The 16,509-nt window shown below is 47.4% G+C and overlaps 7 protein-coding genes across 7 annotated transcripts; 1 reads left to right on the top strand and 6 right to left on the bottom strand.

Moving 5' to 3' along the window:
• Positions 1 to 49: 49 nt before the first annotated feature.
• Positions 50 to 1,874, bottom strand: BKA55DRAFT_584771 (uncharacterized protein). Its single transcript, XM_046194382.1, has one exon. It carries the CDS (start codon positions 1,778 to 1,780, stop codon positions 164 to 166), a length of 1,617 nt encoding a protein of 538 aa, XP_046042267.1. The 5' UTR covers positions 1,781 to 1,874; the 3' UTR covers positions 50 to 163.
• Positions 1,875 to 4,146: 2,272 nt separating this feature from the next.
• BKA55DRAFT_717442 (RTA1 like protein-domain-containing protein) lies at positions 4,147 to 5,298 on the top strand (the record flags this gene model as incomplete). The annotated part of the gene is made up of 2 exons (XM_046200923.1): positions 4,147 to 4,563; positions 4,613 to 5,298. Exons 1-2 carry the CDS (start codon positions 4,413 to 4,415, stop codon positions 5,296 to 5,298), a joined length of 837 nt encoding a protein of 278 aa, XP_046042266.1. The 5' UTR covers positions 4,147 to 4,412.
• A 175-nt stretch (positions 5,299 to 5,473) lies between these two features.
• BKA55DRAFT_668195 (uncharacterized protein) lies at positions 5,474 to 7,415 on the bottom strand (the record flags this gene model as incomplete). The annotated part of the gene is made up of 1 exon (XM_046197883.1): positions 5,474 to 7,415. One exon carries the CDS (start codon positions 7,413 to 7,415, stop codon positions 5,505 to 5,507), a length of 1,911 nt encoding a protein of 636 aa, XP_046042265.1. The 3' UTR covers positions 5,474 to 5,504.
• Positions 7,416 to 7,736: 321 nt separating this feature from the next.
• Positions 7,737 to 8,704, bottom strand: BKA55DRAFT_584767 (uncharacterized protein). The gene is made up of 3 exons (XM_046194381.1): positions 8,542 to 8,704; positions 8,030 to 8,476; positions 7,737 to 7,963 (listed from the first exon to the last, which is right to left on the bottom strand). The coding sequence occupies exons 2-3, from the start codon at positions 8,471 to 8,473 to the stop codon at positions 7,835 to 7,837; spliced, it is 573 nt and encodes a 190-aa protein (XP_046042264.1). The 5' UTR covers positions 8,474 to 8,476; positions 8,542 to 8,704; the 3' UTR covers positions 7,737 to 7,834.
• Positions 8,705 to 11,100: 2,396 nt separating this feature from the next.
• Positions 11,101 to 12,465, bottom strand: BKA55DRAFT_215796 (uncharacterized protein). Its single transcript, XM_046185193.1, has 2 exons — positions 11,590 to 12,465; positions 11,101 to 11,225 (listed from the first exon to the last, which is right to left on the bottom strand). The coding sequence occupies exons 1-2, from the start codon at positions 12,172 to 12,174 to the stop codon at positions 11,214 to 11,216; spliced, it is 597 nt and encodes a 198-aa protein (XP_046042263.1). The 5' UTR covers positions 12,175 to 12,465; the 3' UTR covers positions 11,101 to 11,213.
• Positions 12,466 to 12,756: 291 nt separating this feature from the next.
• Positions 12,757 to 13,272, bottom strand: BKA55DRAFT_697410 (uncharacterized protein; the record flags this gene model as incomplete). The annotated part of the gene is made up of 1 exon (XM_046200376.1): positions 12,757 to 13,272. One exon carries the CDS (start codon positions 13,270 to 13,272, stop codon positions 12,757 to 12,759), a length of 516 nt encoding a protein of 171 aa, XP_046042262.1.
• A 791-nt stretch (positions 13,273 to 14,063) lies between these two features.
• On the bottom strand, positions 14,064 to 15,406 carry BKA55DRAFT_584760 (Chloroperoxidase). Its single transcript, XM_046194380.1, has one exon. The coding sequence runs from the start codon at positions 15,215 to 15,217 to the stop codon at positions 14,420 to 14,422; it is 798 nt and encodes a 265-aa protein (XP_046042261.1). The 5' UTR covers positions 15,218 to 15,406; the 3' UTR covers positions 14,064 to 14,419.
• Positions 15,407 to 16,509: the final 1,103 nt, after the last annotated feature.

The raw sequence follows: 16,509 nt of genomic DNA, 5'->3' as shown, positions 1-16,509 counted from the left end.
TTACCGCGCTTGGATCCCTCGTTTGTTGCTCGAGACATCCGTAGAAGGACATAAATGCCAGGCGATTTCACACAGCTTGGGCAATGCACAAATTCTTGCCAGTAGATAGGCAGAAAGATATACATATGTTCATCTCATCGTCCTACTGTCTTGCACTATGCCACTATTGAGTCTTGGACGGAATTCTATAGACCTGATATTCATCTCCTACATTGACGGGGAATATGTTGAACGTAACAAACCCATCTAGATTCTCAGGCTCCAGTCTAACAAAAGCCTGGGCTGCATGCTGCTGTTTCGTACCGACCCAATATGCCCCAGCAGGAAACTTCATCGTCTTCTTGCTCAACTCAGTATTCACTGTAGTCAATGCAATACCCTCATACTTGGTTTCTGCCAGCGTAGCAGACGTGATGTTGTATGCTTCGACTTCACCTTCAAAGTCGACTGCAAGCTCATCCACAACAACACCAGCAGCTCGAAGGCGAAGGGCAGCATTAGACCAGGCTCTACTGAAGATGTATGCTTCGGGGCGTGCGCGGGTAAGGTTACTCGCAGGAGGAGTGTTGTTGCCAAACAAAACAGGAACTTCGGTGATGTTTCCTGTTTCGGCGTCAAGGTATGGCCATGTCGTCTCCATCCATCTTGGCTGATCCCTCACAATGATCTCCTGGCCATTTTCGATAAAGTCCTTCCTCGCTTCTTCAACAGTTTCATATACCAGTTCGGCATTGTCAGCAGCAATTCGCGACACAGTCTCAGCAGCAGTCAAACCAGCTGTTGTTCTGCGCTGGAAATTGCGATCACCAATACCAATCCCTCTCGTCTCAGAGAGAAAAGCCAGTCCTTGACCGAGGAAAACAGTGACTTCACCACGAGTGTCGGTGACAAAATCTTGGAGTTTGATAGTGTCGTTTTCTTGCGATGCAACAACATAGCCATTCGTTGTAAGGTTCTTCTTTCGCAGAGCGCTGGCAACTTCTGGGACAAACAGAGTTTCTGCCATTGATCGGATATCAGCGTGGACATTTGGGTTCTTAAATGCCGAGAACTGGTTATCCTGCACAGGGATATATGTCTTGTTTTCATGGGTTAACCCTCTTCGGGCTCCATACTCATGGCAATCAAGGTGGACATGGGCATTGAACTTGAGGTTCAGCTGTTTGACCTCCATAGTCTGTTGAGAAGCCATCTTGGTATGGTCTCGGTTGGGGTCGAAGCTTGTCGCAAAGAGACGCTGAAAGTAAGCCGACCCATCGGGATTATATCGTGGAAGAACAATAATATCGAGCTTTTCCAGAAGTCCAAGTGCCCATTCCGGTTCAGCATCCATTTTTCCAAGAAGAGCAAGGAGCCCTTCTTCACCAGCCGGTTCATTCCCATGAACTCCGCCCTGTAGCCATACGCGGACTTTGTTGGTGGTATTACCCACTGCTGCTGTCTGTAGGAGCGATTTTGATGCAGACAGAACAACGTATGGAATCGAGCGTCCCTCTTCAGAGATGAACACAGGATTGTGATAGGTCATCCATTCGTTTCGAGAAGCAAGCGTCCACAGGAACTGTTCCAGCTTCTGCTGGGAATTTGGTGCCGATGTGCCATTGGCGAAACCGGGAGCAACACTCTCAGGTTCGATGAAGGCGGGAGAGTAGAGCTTTTGATCTACATCCGGAAAATTGGCGGCAATATGAGGAGGGTCTGGTTCAAAAGGCACTCTATTCCCGGCATAAGAGAGCGTTGCAGCTCCCGAAAGGAGTGTTGAGACCACCAAGAGATGCATGTTGCTTTCTGGATAAGGTCTCTTGAAAGGTGACGTTCCCTTCCTTTATATATGCTTGAACAACTCCGAGCCAAGTACCGGCGTTGCAATGAGCTTCCTTCTTAATACTAGTAAGTGATTATCATTGTCGAATAAGATAAAGGTGAACCTGTAACCCCGCGATTTGGCGTCTTGCCAAGCTCCGTGATCCACTGTTATCACTTGGCAGTCCGACCACGGCGGCGAACTTTCATCATATACTTGGGAAGTCGTATTTTAGCTCGGGGAACTTATGCTGTTGTTAATTGCGTATTCATTGGGATCCAATAGCTTAGTGAATTTATTACTGAAGGCAGTGAAATGAATGCTGAGTAGCTCCATATTTGTAAGTACACGAGTGGCTGGGTTTAAGTTATGATTATTATAAACCTTGTATATTATTAGTGCGGGCAGCAAGCTAAGAGGTAAACACCACAGCAGTACTCTCTTTGCGGATAGCGGGAACATTACCCGCCACCTCGGCTCTACTGGCGGATATAGTCCAGAAAGCTTTATCACTACCGCTTTATGGTTGCTGTATTAATCGATGGAAAATATTCAGACAAGCAGTGAAGACAGTAAGAGACGTAGGTTGAAATAGTATAATGACTAAATGTAATTATCTAATAATCTAGAAGTCTCTTCTTAAAGGAGTAAAACTATTACATAATGTTTAGACCGAGGGCAACTATGGATAATAGATATCTAATCAATGTCAAAGCGCTTAGATAGCTGTTCAGAGTCCATAGTCCTGATGCTTAGATGCCTGGGGTTGAGGTCTAAGGCGCTCGTGGAGGCAGGGATGTCATTTGTGCCTTGGCCGAGGAGCAGTTTAGTCCCTTCCCGAGATTGAAAACGCAGATAACAGCAAAGCCAATACATATAATAGTAAAGACACAGGCAAATGAGGCAAAGAGTATTATCTCTTCCTTCATTAATGTGTTTGCCAGCAGTTCATTGCCAGTCAAAACTTTGAGTCGCGCGATCAAATACACTATATGAAACATCTTCATAGGGGCTAGACCTAGCCATCTTTTCGAGGCATACATTCTATTACAAATGCTATTCCTGTAATTTATTCTTTTTTAAAGCCTTAGGCAGCGAGAACTGCATGAATGATTGAGACGGGAATTATTGCCATAGTTAATCCAAACTCTGGCTCCCGGTAGTGGACATCTACGAAGTCAGGTAATTAGGACTGGATATATCAGTAGGAGGGAGACTTTGAGGAATACAAGGTAGGTCTGTCAGGTTAGCTCTTATACTTCTGGGACACTTGATCACGTACCAGGTACTTAACATGTCTCGCTGTCATCCTCAGATCGGGCTGATATGCTTGTATAAAGACCTAGAAAACTCCAGTTGAAGGTAATACTCCAATACGCACATGAAAAGACTGCCGTGTACAGATGTAACAAAAGGTGCTATGCATGATGTCTCGGACACAAATCATGCCTCATTGACCGTCTTGCGACGAGTCAAGAGTGACTTTCCAGGAAAGGTGCGTTGTCAGGCCTATTGCGGGATGTATAACATTGACTCAATCTTGAATTCTGCCCATTCCTACTCTTGTAGGAAAACCAAGGCTCTCGCTATTTCGCCGGCTGTTGATACAAGGCCCCATTTCCCTGCAGGACAGTGGGCGGATTAAAGACAGCCAGGCTTTGCAGTTCCACCCCCACTTCGTTCCAGAACGATATTGTATTTCAGAATGCCAAATTTCTCTTTTTCTCCACCAGTTGAGATCTAAAGCGCTTAGATGAAACATTATTTCTTTGACACTACTGCGTATTGAAGGTAAGACATGGCCTTGCCTGTCTTCCCAACCATCCCTTCTATCAGCAGAGGCCGAAAACCTTGCCCATATGTCTTTATCAATAGTCCTCTACCTTTTTGTCTTTTTGCTGAATGTAAACCTGTGGCCAAAAGTTTGAGATGTGCGTCAGAGGGGTTGCTGCAGATATTGAGGACCTTTGGCGCGTATTAGATAAAAATAACCTTTTTCTATTGGAAATGTGTAGGCCGGGATGAAAAACGCATTATTTATCCTTGCTGAACTATTTTTATAATTAAGAAATTCCGGCTACTTGACCGTCTATAGCAATACGCGAATGCCGTCATGCTGATTGTAGCCAATGAGTCCCGCTAGTCCGTATATCCCTGCTAGTGCTGGCTATACGTGTATAGCCAAATGGCCTACGGCAGTATCCGCACTTTAGTTGACCCATACTGACATGCACTGGAAACTGCATGGATAGTGGAGGGAGTGTGAATTAAGCATAAGACACATCCAATCCAGTCACCCTTGAGGAGGAACTTGCCGTATCATGTACTGGCCCCTCAGGTTTCAGGGGCCAAGTCCGCGTATTGCAACACACAACTACGTACTCAATTCATCTATAACTAGTTCAGGAACAAGGACAAATAATTTTCAGTCTTCTTCTCATTATCCATTTCCAGCCTTTTCTTTCTTTAGTCTGTTAATTCCTTTGTTACATTCCCTTTCCTTTCTTCTCTAATCACCCGTCATTACGGAGTTGAACACACTCATTTGTATCAGACTTCCAACCCCACAATCGTTTTTCAATCTTCATCACTGTTTCAAAACGGCACAATGGCAGGTTTTACTTTCTACAATTATGAGCCCTCCCTACCAGCGGCCGCCATATTTGTCATTATCTTTACCACCACCGCTCTTGTTCACATGTGGCAAATGTTCCGGCATCGAACATGGTACTTTATCCCATTCCTCATCGGCTGTCTTTGTAAGTATCCTTGTCTTCAAAGCTGTGATAGACTGCTGATTCTCCACAGTTGAGGCGTTTGGTTATGTTGGCCGTGCGCTCTCCGCAAACGAAGCTCCAGACTACACCAAAAACCCATACATCATGCAGTCGATATTGCTCCTCCTCGGTCCTGCACTCCTCGCCGCGTCTATTTATATGATACTGGGCCGGTTGATAGTCCTTTTAGACGCCGGCCATTTATCTCTCATTCGAACAAAGTGGTTGACCAAGGTTTTCGTCATCGGCGACGTACTATCTTTCCTGGCACAGAGCGGCGGTGGCGGTATGCTCGCCTCAGCAAAGTCCAAAGAAAGTGTCGAAAAGGGCGAGAATATGATAGTTGGTGGATTGCTCATTCAGATCGTTTTCTTTGGCTTCTTCATGATTGTCACAGTTGTCTTTCACATGCGAATTCGCTCTCGCCCAACATCTCGATCTCTTGTCTTGAACACTCCTTGGGAGAAGCTGATCTTCATCCTTTACGCTTCAAGCCTTTTTATCCTAGTTCGTTCTGTTTTCCGTGTCGCGGAATATGTTCTTGGAAAAGAGGGAGCGCTGCAGGCAGAAGAGTATTGGATCTATATCTTTGATGCGACGCTCATGTCCTTTGTTGCTATTCTCTTCAATATCTTCCACCCTAGCCAAGTTATCAACAATCCGGGGGCCGAAAAGCCTAGGTATACGGTGGATGAGTATCCCTTGCAGAGCGCATAGTTTCCTCAATGTTTACAGGGAGCTTCAGTGGGTATACGATAGGACGTACCTGGTGTTGGACAGCGGAAAGTATAATAAGATGCATTCATAAAGACAAGTAAAGGCGATCTATAGATATAAAGAAATAACCTTTGTTGAATACAGCTAGCTTATTCAATAGCTTACGACATGCTACGGTATGCTTGTTGAGCTTTAACCCCCTCGTTTCAGGTTCCGTTCGCAGGCTGTGTATAGAGATGGCCATCAAGAGTAGTGTTCATGGTCCCATTTGCTTGGAAGATGTTCTTCAAAACATCAATGGTGAGGTGAAAGCCATCTGGGCTTGTCCTTTTGGTATTCTTTGAGCTTCCAGTCTGAGTCAGATCAGAATACCAGTCGACATGGCTGAGCGTCAGGGAAGGAAATGTGGCGCGAACTGTTTCGAACCCTGACAGGAACGTTGATCCATCGTCAGAGAAGTTGTGATAGATAACACTGATCTCACTGATAGATTTATCAACTCCCCCAACAATCTCAACATCAGCATATCCACAAATGAGCCCTGCCAGTGTATAATTTCCAGGTGTTGGCTCCGGACGTTGTGGATCAATGTCCCCTGGGGAATACTTCACACCCCATGGGACCTCGTCTGGGATGGGATTAACTGCGGGAAGATTGAGGGGCTCCCGAGTAGTCAGAGTTGCCAAGACCACACGTACTCGTCTACCTCCTGGCTCTTTGGATGGATAGCATGGAAGCGGGTTTATCCCACCGCACGCAGGAGGAAGTGTTTGAACATCCCCGTAAACAATCTGAGTGCCGTCAGGAGACCATTTAGGGTCAGCCATCGCATTCCATTCGGGGTCATTATAGTCGCCACTACCGGGGACACCGTCCCCTCGTCCATTAACCTTCTGGCCGAAATAGTCCCCGCGATCACCATAGCGATCCAAAAGGTACGGTCTGAAGAATCGTCTCTGTCCGTTGTTTCTGGTTGCGGACGTGAGCGATGTGCTGATTAAGTCAGTGATAGGCGGAATCTGTCTCATGCCAGAGAGCCACATCTGTCGGTCCGTCCCCCGTGTATCCTCAACCACGATCCATTGATCGTCCGGGGAGACAGCAACAGGATCACAATATTCTGGATGGCTAGTAAGTCGCCGGACCTTGCCAGTCTGCAGGTGAACAGCGAAGACATCAATGTTGGAGGACTCAGCCGGATAGCCGATGTAGGTAACTTCAGTTCCCCTACCGCTGAATCCACGAAGCTCGCCCACAGCTATGGCTTCCCGGTTGATGATAATAGCATTGCCATGCGTCGTGATAGGTTGTTCTGATTCTGGATTGAAAAGTCGCGTAACTTTAACGAGATCGTAACGTGGGACAAGTGGTGTGCCGGTTGTCGGCTTCGCGTTGAACTTCAATCTTCCAAGGTACGCATACTGGCCGATCTTTCGACCGGTTGTTGTGAAAACATTGAACCCAAGATGGACGTCGTCTGGGTGCAAACGCAGTTCCCGAATGGCGCCGCCCTCCCCAGTCCCATCAGGGCTAGTATTCCACCGGATCGGATAGACATGGGTACGTTCAGGTGTACAGGCTGCGTCAACCAGTTTATACTCTCCACAATCGAGTATATTGGTGCCGAATAGGATTCTTTTTCCATCGCCGAATGCCTGTGGGTAGTTGTATGTTAGGCTCGCTCCTCCTGTGTTTCCCTTGACCAATCCACAAGTGAGACACTTCCAGGGACTGCCACTGGGGAATTCCTTGCCGTCAGTCTTCACGGCGATAATCTGGCTACCATTGTAAACGCTGGCGGGGTCCGGAGATGGAGGAGCGCCTGTAAAGGTGACGAGAACCAAGACATGCTTTCCATCGGGTAAGAAGCCACCTGCTTGGAAGTCTTCGTTTGACGCTAGAGTCATACATCCAGTGCCATTTGGATTCACTTCTTTCGTGCAAGCCCCGGTTACATTGCCAGGTGCAACTGGTGGAAGGGGAAGTGTTGAAAGGCTGATGGGTTCTGGATTTGGTGGAGCATGTTGAGCGGCGCGATCTGCCATAATAAACTGGGAGCTTGGAAGTGCCATTGCCCCTGCTACGTGGCCAACCACGAGTGACGTGCGGTAATGCATTGTTGTTGTTGATGTCTCGCGGCAACGACCTGGCTGTATGCTTGCAATAGAAGGATTGGCAATAAGTCATGAAGGATGATACTGATAATCTTTCTACTCCCTTGGGAGGCAAATCAGTTTTCTGGACTCCATATATACGTCATTTATTTGCTTGAAGCTTGTATCAAACACAATACGCGAGACTTCGTCACTATACGCGTATTCCGTATTCGGCTATCAGGCAGTCTGCTTGGCGATGGATAACATGTACGTACCGTTCTCCAGCGCTAAACCCAGGCCATCAATTTAGTGTGATCTGGACCAATAAAACTCGGACCATTCGCTGGGTCCCAGCTCAGGGATTTGCATTGACCTTTAGAGGTACCATATAAAATTAGATTTTATGAGACTTGGGATAGACCTTGCGCACTATGATCTCTTCATACAGTCACAACTTTGACCTCGGGTCCCTCAATCTTCTTGACTTTGCGCCCCTCCCACCACGACATCAGACCAGCCAACAATCCTGTACCGCAGCCAAGGCCGATAAAAGTACCAGTAGCCCAGCTCTTTGACATTGAAGTCAGTATGTATGCCTGAAATTCTTTAGGGGAACTACGAAGACGTGAACTTACGGGACGATCAAAACGGTTATACCCCCACATGAAGTAACACAAAACAGCTTGCAGGAATGTATTCAGAACCATCATATAGATAGTGAATCCCAATTTCCAAAGCGGTGTCGGGGGCGCCTTCTCGCCAGTAAACGTGGTTGAGCGAGGAAGATCAGTAGCCGAGTCAGTCGGGTTCGGTTCAGTTGCCCAGGCAGGAGGTCGAAACCAAGCCTTGTTCTGCTCGGCTAGCCTCTGCATGGCAGGAACATTCTTCCAGCAGACAGCGCGGGTGTAAAAGTACCAGTCGCGGAAGCGCCATGGGGCGAGGCCAAAGCCTGTGACGCAGAAGAGGGCGTTGAGGATCTGACTATCTATCTCGAGCCATTTCTTACGCGGTGAGTTGTCATCGTTAGCGCTGGGATGGTTCATGGCTGGCGCGGCATTCAGCAGGAGGAAGAAGAGCATTGCCTAGGGATGAAGAATTAGAAGTGTACAACACAAAGATAAGATATGTCAGTTATCAATCCACTTACGCCCCATGCCTGTGAGAGCCTCGATTAGCTACTCGGGTAGGGTCTAGAGACCGACCCCCCGTGCTTTCCTTTCCACCGTAGGTGCCCGTGCGTCAAGCACGGGGGGTAGGCTGACTAGGGAAAGGGGCGGGTGACTGGGGAATAAATTAGATACCTCATTTTTGTATGTAGCCCCACCAAAAAAATAAGTCACTCCTTTAGTTGAATTGTCCCTCTTTACTGCACTGATGATGCCCGCGATATGTCATTACCCCTCACAAACATCGCAACGAAATCACCACTCAACGTCCTCAACACCAACAAGGTAATTACTTTATTCAGTCATGATAATTGCAATTTCTATTCAATTGAGACGATGGATACATCAATCAAAAGCCCTGAACCGGCTCTTACTGCAGTACAAAAATATATCAATTCTGACACCGGAAACCCTAATGTCTTGCGATATACAGCTCATAACCTTGAGACGCGTACTGTCGCGGCTGTCGAGCTTCTAAGGGAAGGATATTACTCCTCAGCTGTTAAAGCTGCTAAGGCATGGAGGGTACCATATAAAAGGTTGCTTTCTCGACAAAAAGGAAAACATCCTGTCTCTCAAAATGGCGGCAACTTCACGCTTTTTTCGCCGGAAGAAGAGAAGGCGATCCTCGCTTGGTGCTGGCGCCGCGTCACTCAGGGACATCATATACAGATGCGTACTCTTCGACAGTATGCTAATTCAATTCTAAAAGCAACTGACCGACTTCCAACGGCTTCTAGATACTGGGCAAGACGTTTTCTAAGAAGATATTCCTCTATTCTTCATAGAAAGAAGAGTTCAACCATCGCAGTGCAAAGAAAGGCGATGGCAGACCGAGCCAACGTCGAAGAGTGGTTTCGCAAGTGGCATGATTACGCGGAAAAAGGCATAGATTACGAGGATGTGTGGAACATCGATGAGACAGGCTTCCAGATCGGTTATCTTAAAAATGGGATGTTCCTGTGGACTTTTGGGGAAATCGACAAGCCTATCTTGACTGATGCACACGAGACAATAAGCGTCACGATCATTGAGTCTATATCAGCAAAAGGACGGGTTATTCCATCGTTTATCATCATGCCGGGCGTACAGCTGCCGTCTCGGTGGGTTGACAACCGCCTTGAACCGGGCACAACGATCGTTACAACACCAAACGGCTATATCGATGATATCTCCGCGCTAGAATTCTTCGACCACTTTGAACGGCTTTCCCGGACTTCTTTGAGTCCGGGAAAAAGAACACTATTACTAGACGGTTGTGAGAATCATTTTACCAAAGAGCTTTTCCAAAAAGCCCAAGATGCAGGCGTGGTGTTGTTCCCTTTCCCGCCTCACTTGACACATATCCTTCAACCGCTAGATGTAGGGCTATTCTGTGTATACAAGCATTGGCATCAGGAAATCCTTCTTCGTGAGATTGCAGATGGCGCTACAGACTTCAATAAAGCTGACTTTTTGTTCCATTTACAGGAGGTACGCGCCCGTACTACTAAGAGAAGCACTATCATCTCATCTTGGCAAAAGACCGGCATCTATCCCTTCGATCCTGAGGTTGTACTAGCCCGTATGATAAATCCCTTATCATCACTATCTTTGGAGGTAGCTGAAGAGTCGTTACCCGGCTATATCTCACGAGGGTCCTCTTCCACCCACAGCAGCGATAGCAACTCCGAAATGAGTGAGGAAGACGGCGTTACGCCGCCTCATGAGATACACCATTCGAATCGTCACGACCAGGAGATTCGATTGATGTCAACGCCACCCCCGTGCGTCAACTGGATCGAAATGAACACGCCGGAGCTCAAGTTACGGCAGATCCGTCAGTACGAGGAATATGTGGCCCTCAGGATCGAATGCTCAATAACCTCGGGCACGCCTCTGACTCCCTCAGTGTCACATGTCAATGAGAAGCTGCAGAAAGCACATACAACTCTCGCAGTCAATGGGATTACTGCGACTCAGGAAATGCGCCGTCTCAAGGAGAAGAACCTTAGAAGGTCTGCCCGGGATCAGGGGACCACCATACTGGCAAATTACGGGCCAATTACTATATATGATGCCAGACTTCGCGTCGCAAAGGATCAGCACAACCGGCTGGCCGGTCAGGCGGCCGAGGAAGCTCGTATGCACACTAAAGAAGTTAGGGTTGAAGTCGGGTATTTACGACGATGGATTGCAGCGGTCAGGAAGATGCTCAGGGCTTCTTTAAAGGATCTACGGGTTGCTGATCTATACAGCAGCCAGCCGACTTATTCTCAGAAAAGGAAGCTATTCACAGCGGCCGAATTTTATATAAAAAAACAACACCAAGATTGTATACGGTCGACGGCGGTGATAGGGTCAAGATACCGGCTTCACCGCGAGCTTCTGGCTAAAAGCAAAGATTCCAAGGTGAAAGCGACTAATGCAAAGAAATCAGAAAGTCGGGAAGCCCCTAGAGTATTTATCTTTCACTGGAATCCCCAATTCCTTCTTCCATTTGACTATGACTTCAATATCGTGAAGGAGGCGTTGGAATTTATTGTCAGTGACGAGGAAAAACGCCGCTCTAATCGGAAGAAGATGTCGTTGGAAGCTGACGGCTTAGAAATCGTTGAAGATGATGAGGAAATGGATGAAGATGATGAATATGATGATGATAATGAAGAAATAGTCATTGGGGATACTATTGAAGTCAGTTAGGGCGAGTTCGTTATCCCAAAGGATGAAGAAAATACCGAATAGTCGTGATGGTTGCTTGGTGTTTTGGCAATATGCATTTTTGGTGGGGGTTGCAAATGGAGGGGTTGGTCCGGTCACAATCATGTAGTTATCCGTGGCAAAGGAAGTACATCTAATTTGGTGGGGCGCACATATAAAAATGAGGTAGCTTAATTTCCCTAGTCAACCGACCCTTTTCCTAGTCACCGTACCCCCCGTGCCTGACCCTCAGGCTCCACGTGTGGAATGGGTTAGGCTAAGGGGGGCCGGTCTCAAGGCCCTACCCGAGTAGGTTAAACGCACGGAATGGATGGACAAAAGCCACTTACAACAATGTTCAAACCGTACAGCGTGATGAGGAAGCCAGATGGCGTGAGAAAGAATTTCCAAAACGCCTTGAGGCCGTTGAGGATCGTTGGTCCCCATTTCTCCTTCTCGTCAGCTTTGTGTTTCTCGTACAGACTTTGCCGTCGAATCTGCCGCTGACGATGTTTTTCGCGCAGATGAAGATGATGGTGGTGATGGCGTTCACCGGGTGCCTCGGTAATAGTCTCAGCCCTCGTCGACCCTTGTTCCACGTCTACCTCCTCAGGAATAACGGCGGGCTCCTCGGTGAAAGGGTCCTTGTCAAACCTTGGAAGCAAACTGGGTCTGCGGGTGAGTGTCGATGTCCTAACCAGCGTGAGCTCGCCGTCTGGCTCGGGGGCAGCGTAACGCGCAGAGTGGCCTTGTGCGTTGAACTCGATCTTGTCGCCGCCAGATTCGGCGTCGCGGAGTTCAGTGAGATTGGGTGCTTGTGCGATGGCGGTACCAGTGGCTTGCCACATGCCCAGCTGCGGGTTAGCATTGATGAGCGATAGTGACGCGCCGCGGACACGACCGACGAAGCCATTGTTTGGTGGCGGCTCCGACATTGCGGCTGATATTTTCTGGGGCCCTTTCACTCTCGTCTTTTGAGAGATTATTGTTGGATTTGAGGCTGAGAGGCTTATTTTGTGGTCGATGATGCCAGGTTCATGGGGTAAATCTGACGGAATTGAATTAATCTTATTTCTCGGAGTCGGCCTCTGGTTAGTTCCGTTCTAACCATCTTACTGAATGCAGTAAAACGCCAGAGGCACTTGTTCCACCGGCAAAACCCGCGCCCAGTCATAGACCAGTATCCAGATAATTAATCAGCTTAATCATCAAGTAAAGTTTACGCTTGAGAGCGATACGGATAGATAAACAGAGCTAACTAGATATGATTTAGATCATCGGCGTCTCCAAAAGTGCCGACTCCGCGGACTGTCCTCGCCAGTTAATCCCCTCGGCACAATGTTACTATGAATATATGACATGATGTTCGAGATGCTAAGATTCAGAAAGAAAAAGGAACTGCTATACTGTCACTCGCTCTCAAGATATTGCACTCTAACATGTTGTCACCGACAGATTGTTACCATGGTGCGCCGTGATTCTCTGCCTTCAAATGATCTTTCCTGAGATCATACCTCTTAAAAGCCTAGGGTAGCCCAGAGCGCAAGTCCACCAACAACCCACGGAAACATCATCCTGAAAGCCATCTGCGCATTGAACTCTTGCATGAGGTCCAAGACGTTCTTCGCGCTGGCTTTCAATGGTTCATTCTCAGTAGATGTCGAGTCCGCAATAGCGAGGAGCTTGTAGGACGGGCCAAGCATCACCTTCCGTACCCAGATCCAACCAAGAGGCATGAGTCCTCCTGCAGTAGCCCAGATCTTCCAAGGCAAAGCAGAGCTGTTCTCCTTGTACTCTCCATAGGCGATAGTGCCAATGACAATAATAGTGGTCAGGTCCACCCATGGCACAGTGGCTGACATGGACCAGTAAAAGTACTCCCATTGCTTTGCAGCGTCCTTGGGCGACTTTTGAACTGTTGGGTAGATTGAGGGGAGAAGACGGTAGCCTGATGTCATGGTACCGCCGTTGATGAGACTACCAGCGATGGCAATGCCCTTGAGGGCTGGGAGATAGGCGTGAAGGGAAGACATGGTCGTGTATTGATTCAAAGGTGATTTGAGGAAGTGATGAGAGGAAGAAGGATGTTTGTAACGCTGTTTGAGATACAGTGACAAGGAACAAACGAAAGACTTTTCTGGTGGCAGTGTTGCACTTTTGCGTTTGGAGTCGAATGGAGAAGTTGTTATAGTAAGGAACTCTTTGGCAATACCGTGGGAAGATCCAGCCTTTACATTACAAAGCTTCATGCATGGAAACCACTGGACAAGCTGTTATCGCACTGTACGCCAGACTGTCATTCGTCATAAGGCGCAGCCGAGTTTTCTGGACGCGCATAGCTTTTTGGATCTTGACCTCTTGGGGAATTCCAGCTGAGATTATACTGAAAGTGTTCAGCGCGCCACTGGACGAGCCGCTGACCACTCTTGTTTTTTCTAGGCAAGCCAGCAAGCTATGTGTAGAGAGTGCATCCACGGAAACTCATACAAATTGAAAGCCCAATGTGACAGTTGCTGGAAAGTGGAGAGAGCTGAAAATCTCGTCACAGGTGTATCTCATGAGCGATGATTCACAATTCGCTCACTGCAATGTTCGTTTGAACTGAGACACTCAGAAACCCCAAGACATTTTTGGCCACTGCATCATGCATGGGTAATGTTCAGGGTTGCAGTATTGGCTTTAGCGCCCACCCCTGCCTGCATTAGGTCTTGCAATAGCTAGTTACCCCTCAGCGCTAGCTTGCGGTAAGCTGCTCTCAACTCATCTTCGGGTTAGTACTCTTTCTGTGGCTGGCTGTCAATGAACTTTGGAATTTGAGCATTCGTCGACCTTTCAGAAACATGGTATCCTTTCAAAAGTCCATTTTTCTCTGAAAGAAACTGAGGCCCACTAACAAGCGTCCGAAATTGAGGCCATCTTGACCATGATGGAGTATGAACAATGCTATCCGAGGAGATTCTCTCGAGATCTACGGAGTACTGGAAATTATAAATGCCTTTCTTAGATAATTACGATTTAATCAACATCTTGCGAAGGAGCCTGTTACATGCGAGCTCATTCAACCCCCTACAGGTTATCATGATTGAAGTTATGATTATTTTCTCAATCAACTTACTACTCACAAGTAGAATAAAACCTGTATACCCTTGTAAATTAACAACGCGGCCAATAACATGACAACTAAAACTCCACGCCAACAGCATTGACCAACTTCTTCACAGCGCCAAAGAACTCGACAAGTCCCATTGTCCACCATGATCTCCTCTTCCAGCCTTCCTCGATAGGTAGTCTCTCATCCTCAAAGATAGCTTTGACATACTTGACGGGGATCGTCTTTCCATCTCCAAAACAGCCCATCATCAGTGCGATTTGGCCGCAGTTAACCTGATGTTCAGCCGGTCCATAAACCAACTCTGGATTGTCCTCCAGTTGACGTTGAATCCGAGCTTTGATAAACCTTCCAAGGTCTTCAATAGTGAGTGTTTCGCCATCAAAAGAATAGTCCAACATTTCTTCGATCAAATCTTGTTGAGGATCATTGTTTCCTTGCTTCTGAGCAATGTCTCGTCTTGACAGAGAGATGTCGTGCTCGATAGCACCGTGAGAAGCAAGATCAACAAGATTGAGATACTTCTTGCCATCACTAATCTGGTTCGCATTCCAGCAGCCAAAATAGTCAAAGAAGGAATAAGGGTTCTTGATGAGTGACCAAATTCTTTGCCATGTGCTGACAGGCTTTTTCATGTATGCTTTGGCTGGGTTTTGGTACTCGAAGTAGGTCGGAATAGCAAAGACAGAGCCGAGGAGGGGACTCATGCCAACATGTTTCATTGAAGCATTGAGATCGTCCATGAAAATACCACGTCCGCTGCGCTCAAGATAGCCATGGTTTGCAAGAGCGTTCACAACGGGACAAGGACTTCTGCTGGCATTGGGAGGAGCTTTTGCAAACTCTCCAACTGCGAGTGAAGGAGGCATTGTAACAAGAATAAACTTTAAGGGTCTTGCAATGATGGAGGTTGAACAAGGGAAAGCAGATGAGCTGGTTTCGCAATAGCAGAAGGATGCGGGAGTAATGCTGCTTGAATCAATTTGAGCTGTTATACTATAATGAAAAGAAGCTGTAAGATCACTAGCGAGACTCCATTATCATCAACCAATGGTTTTGAGGTTGGGTACATTGCAGTCCAGACCTGTAGCGTAGTATTTATGGCGTCCAGTTGAGCGCTGAGCATTTCCAATAGTCCCAAGATCAGCCGCACTACCTCAAGCCAGAGTTTGAGACATTGGATGTACCTGATGGTCCACAAAGAATTGAATGCAAGAGCTGCATTACTGCTTACGTCTGGTGGCTTGGCGAAACGGGCAACCCATTCACTCAGTTGGGTAAACTTACTAGACCTACATGTCTCTCCGCACAGTATCAGCAAGGAGTAACAGTCTCACCACAAGCGCCGAATGCCTGAACGGTTGAATACCAGGTTACGAGGTAATCCTTGGCACGCAGGTGCACAGCGCAGTAACAAAGCTTATGTAACACGGCGTTTGGCGGCCCTGGGGTCGCTTGAAAAGGAATGTGATAAGGCTAATCTCACCAACGGCTGCATGTTCAGCTCCAAAGGTGGCCTGAGCGCTTCTTTTTTAGTCTGAACAGGGCGTTATTTTAGACCCCTAAGGGTTCAGCCAGCCGCAACGGGCCGTGTCAAGAGCTGAATGGGTGGATTTGTTAGTGGCTGAGCGGGGAATGTGATAAGGGCCCAGCATTGGGCTGCAGCGGTGATATCCGCTCCTCGTATGCATGCTCATGTTCAGCTCTGAGCTTTGTCCCGTAATGGCCTGATTTGGTCATTTCTTGGTATATCATTCTGCCTTTTGTGATATCTGAAAGCGCGAATGCACAAATTCAATAGTGGCGGATTATGAAATGTCACGATGACGAATGAACATTACGCAAATGTCAGCCACGCCGTATACAAGGTTCGTCAGCTCGAGAGTTGAGTGAGCATTAGGCCAGAAACATAATGGATATAGCATTCTTGGCGTTGCAGATGCCGAAATATGGAGAACGACGCCCGAGAATTAGTACTGATACAACGGAGTAAGCGAGCCAGGGTCTGATTGATGTTTTGTCTTCACAGTGCATTCACAATCTTGACGCGCATACCGCATCTACGTTCAACAATAATAGGTCCCAAGCTGCACCAGCTCAAACGAAGTACCGCGAACCCATATTATTGCTTCATACTATTCCATCTCATCTCCTTCATTCC

Source organism: Fusarium redolens, assembly GCF_020744475.1.
Source record: "Fusarium redolens strain MPI-CAGE-AT-0023 chromosome Unknown BKA55scaffold_27, whole genome shotgun sequence".
NCBI classification, from domain to species: domain Eukaryota; kingdom Fungi; phylum Ascomycota; class Sordariomycetes; order Hypocreales; family Nectriaceae; genus Fusarium; species Fusarium redolens.
The sequence above is the reverse complement of the archived record's forward strand: the minus strand, read 5'-3'. Positions and strand labels throughout refer to the sequence as shown.

Excerpts from the sequence above, each read along its gene's own strand:
- BKA55DRAFT_584771 (XM_046194382.1), bottom strand. The coding sequence starts at position 1,780 with ATGCATCTCTTGGTGGTCTCAACACTCCTTTCGGGAGCTGCAACGCTC.
- BKA55DRAFT_584767 (XM_046194381.1), bottom strand. The coding sequence starts at position 8,473 with ATGCTCTTCTTCCTCCTGCTGAATGCCGCGCCAGCCATGAACCATCCC. Across the intron at positions 7,964-8,029 it reads ATAACCGTTTTGATCGTCCC|AGCTGGGCTACTGGTACTTT; the intron begins GTAAGTTCACGT and ends TCAATGTCAAAG.
- BKA55DRAFT_215796 (XM_046185193.1), bottom strand. The coding sequence starts at position 12,174 with ATGTCGGAGCCGCCACCAAACAATGGCTTCGTCGGTCGTGTCCGCGGC.
- BKA55DRAFT_584760 (XM_046194380.1), bottom strand. The coding sequence starts at position 15,217 with ATGCCTCCTTCACTCGCAGTTGGAGAGTTTGCAAAAGCTCCTCCCAAT.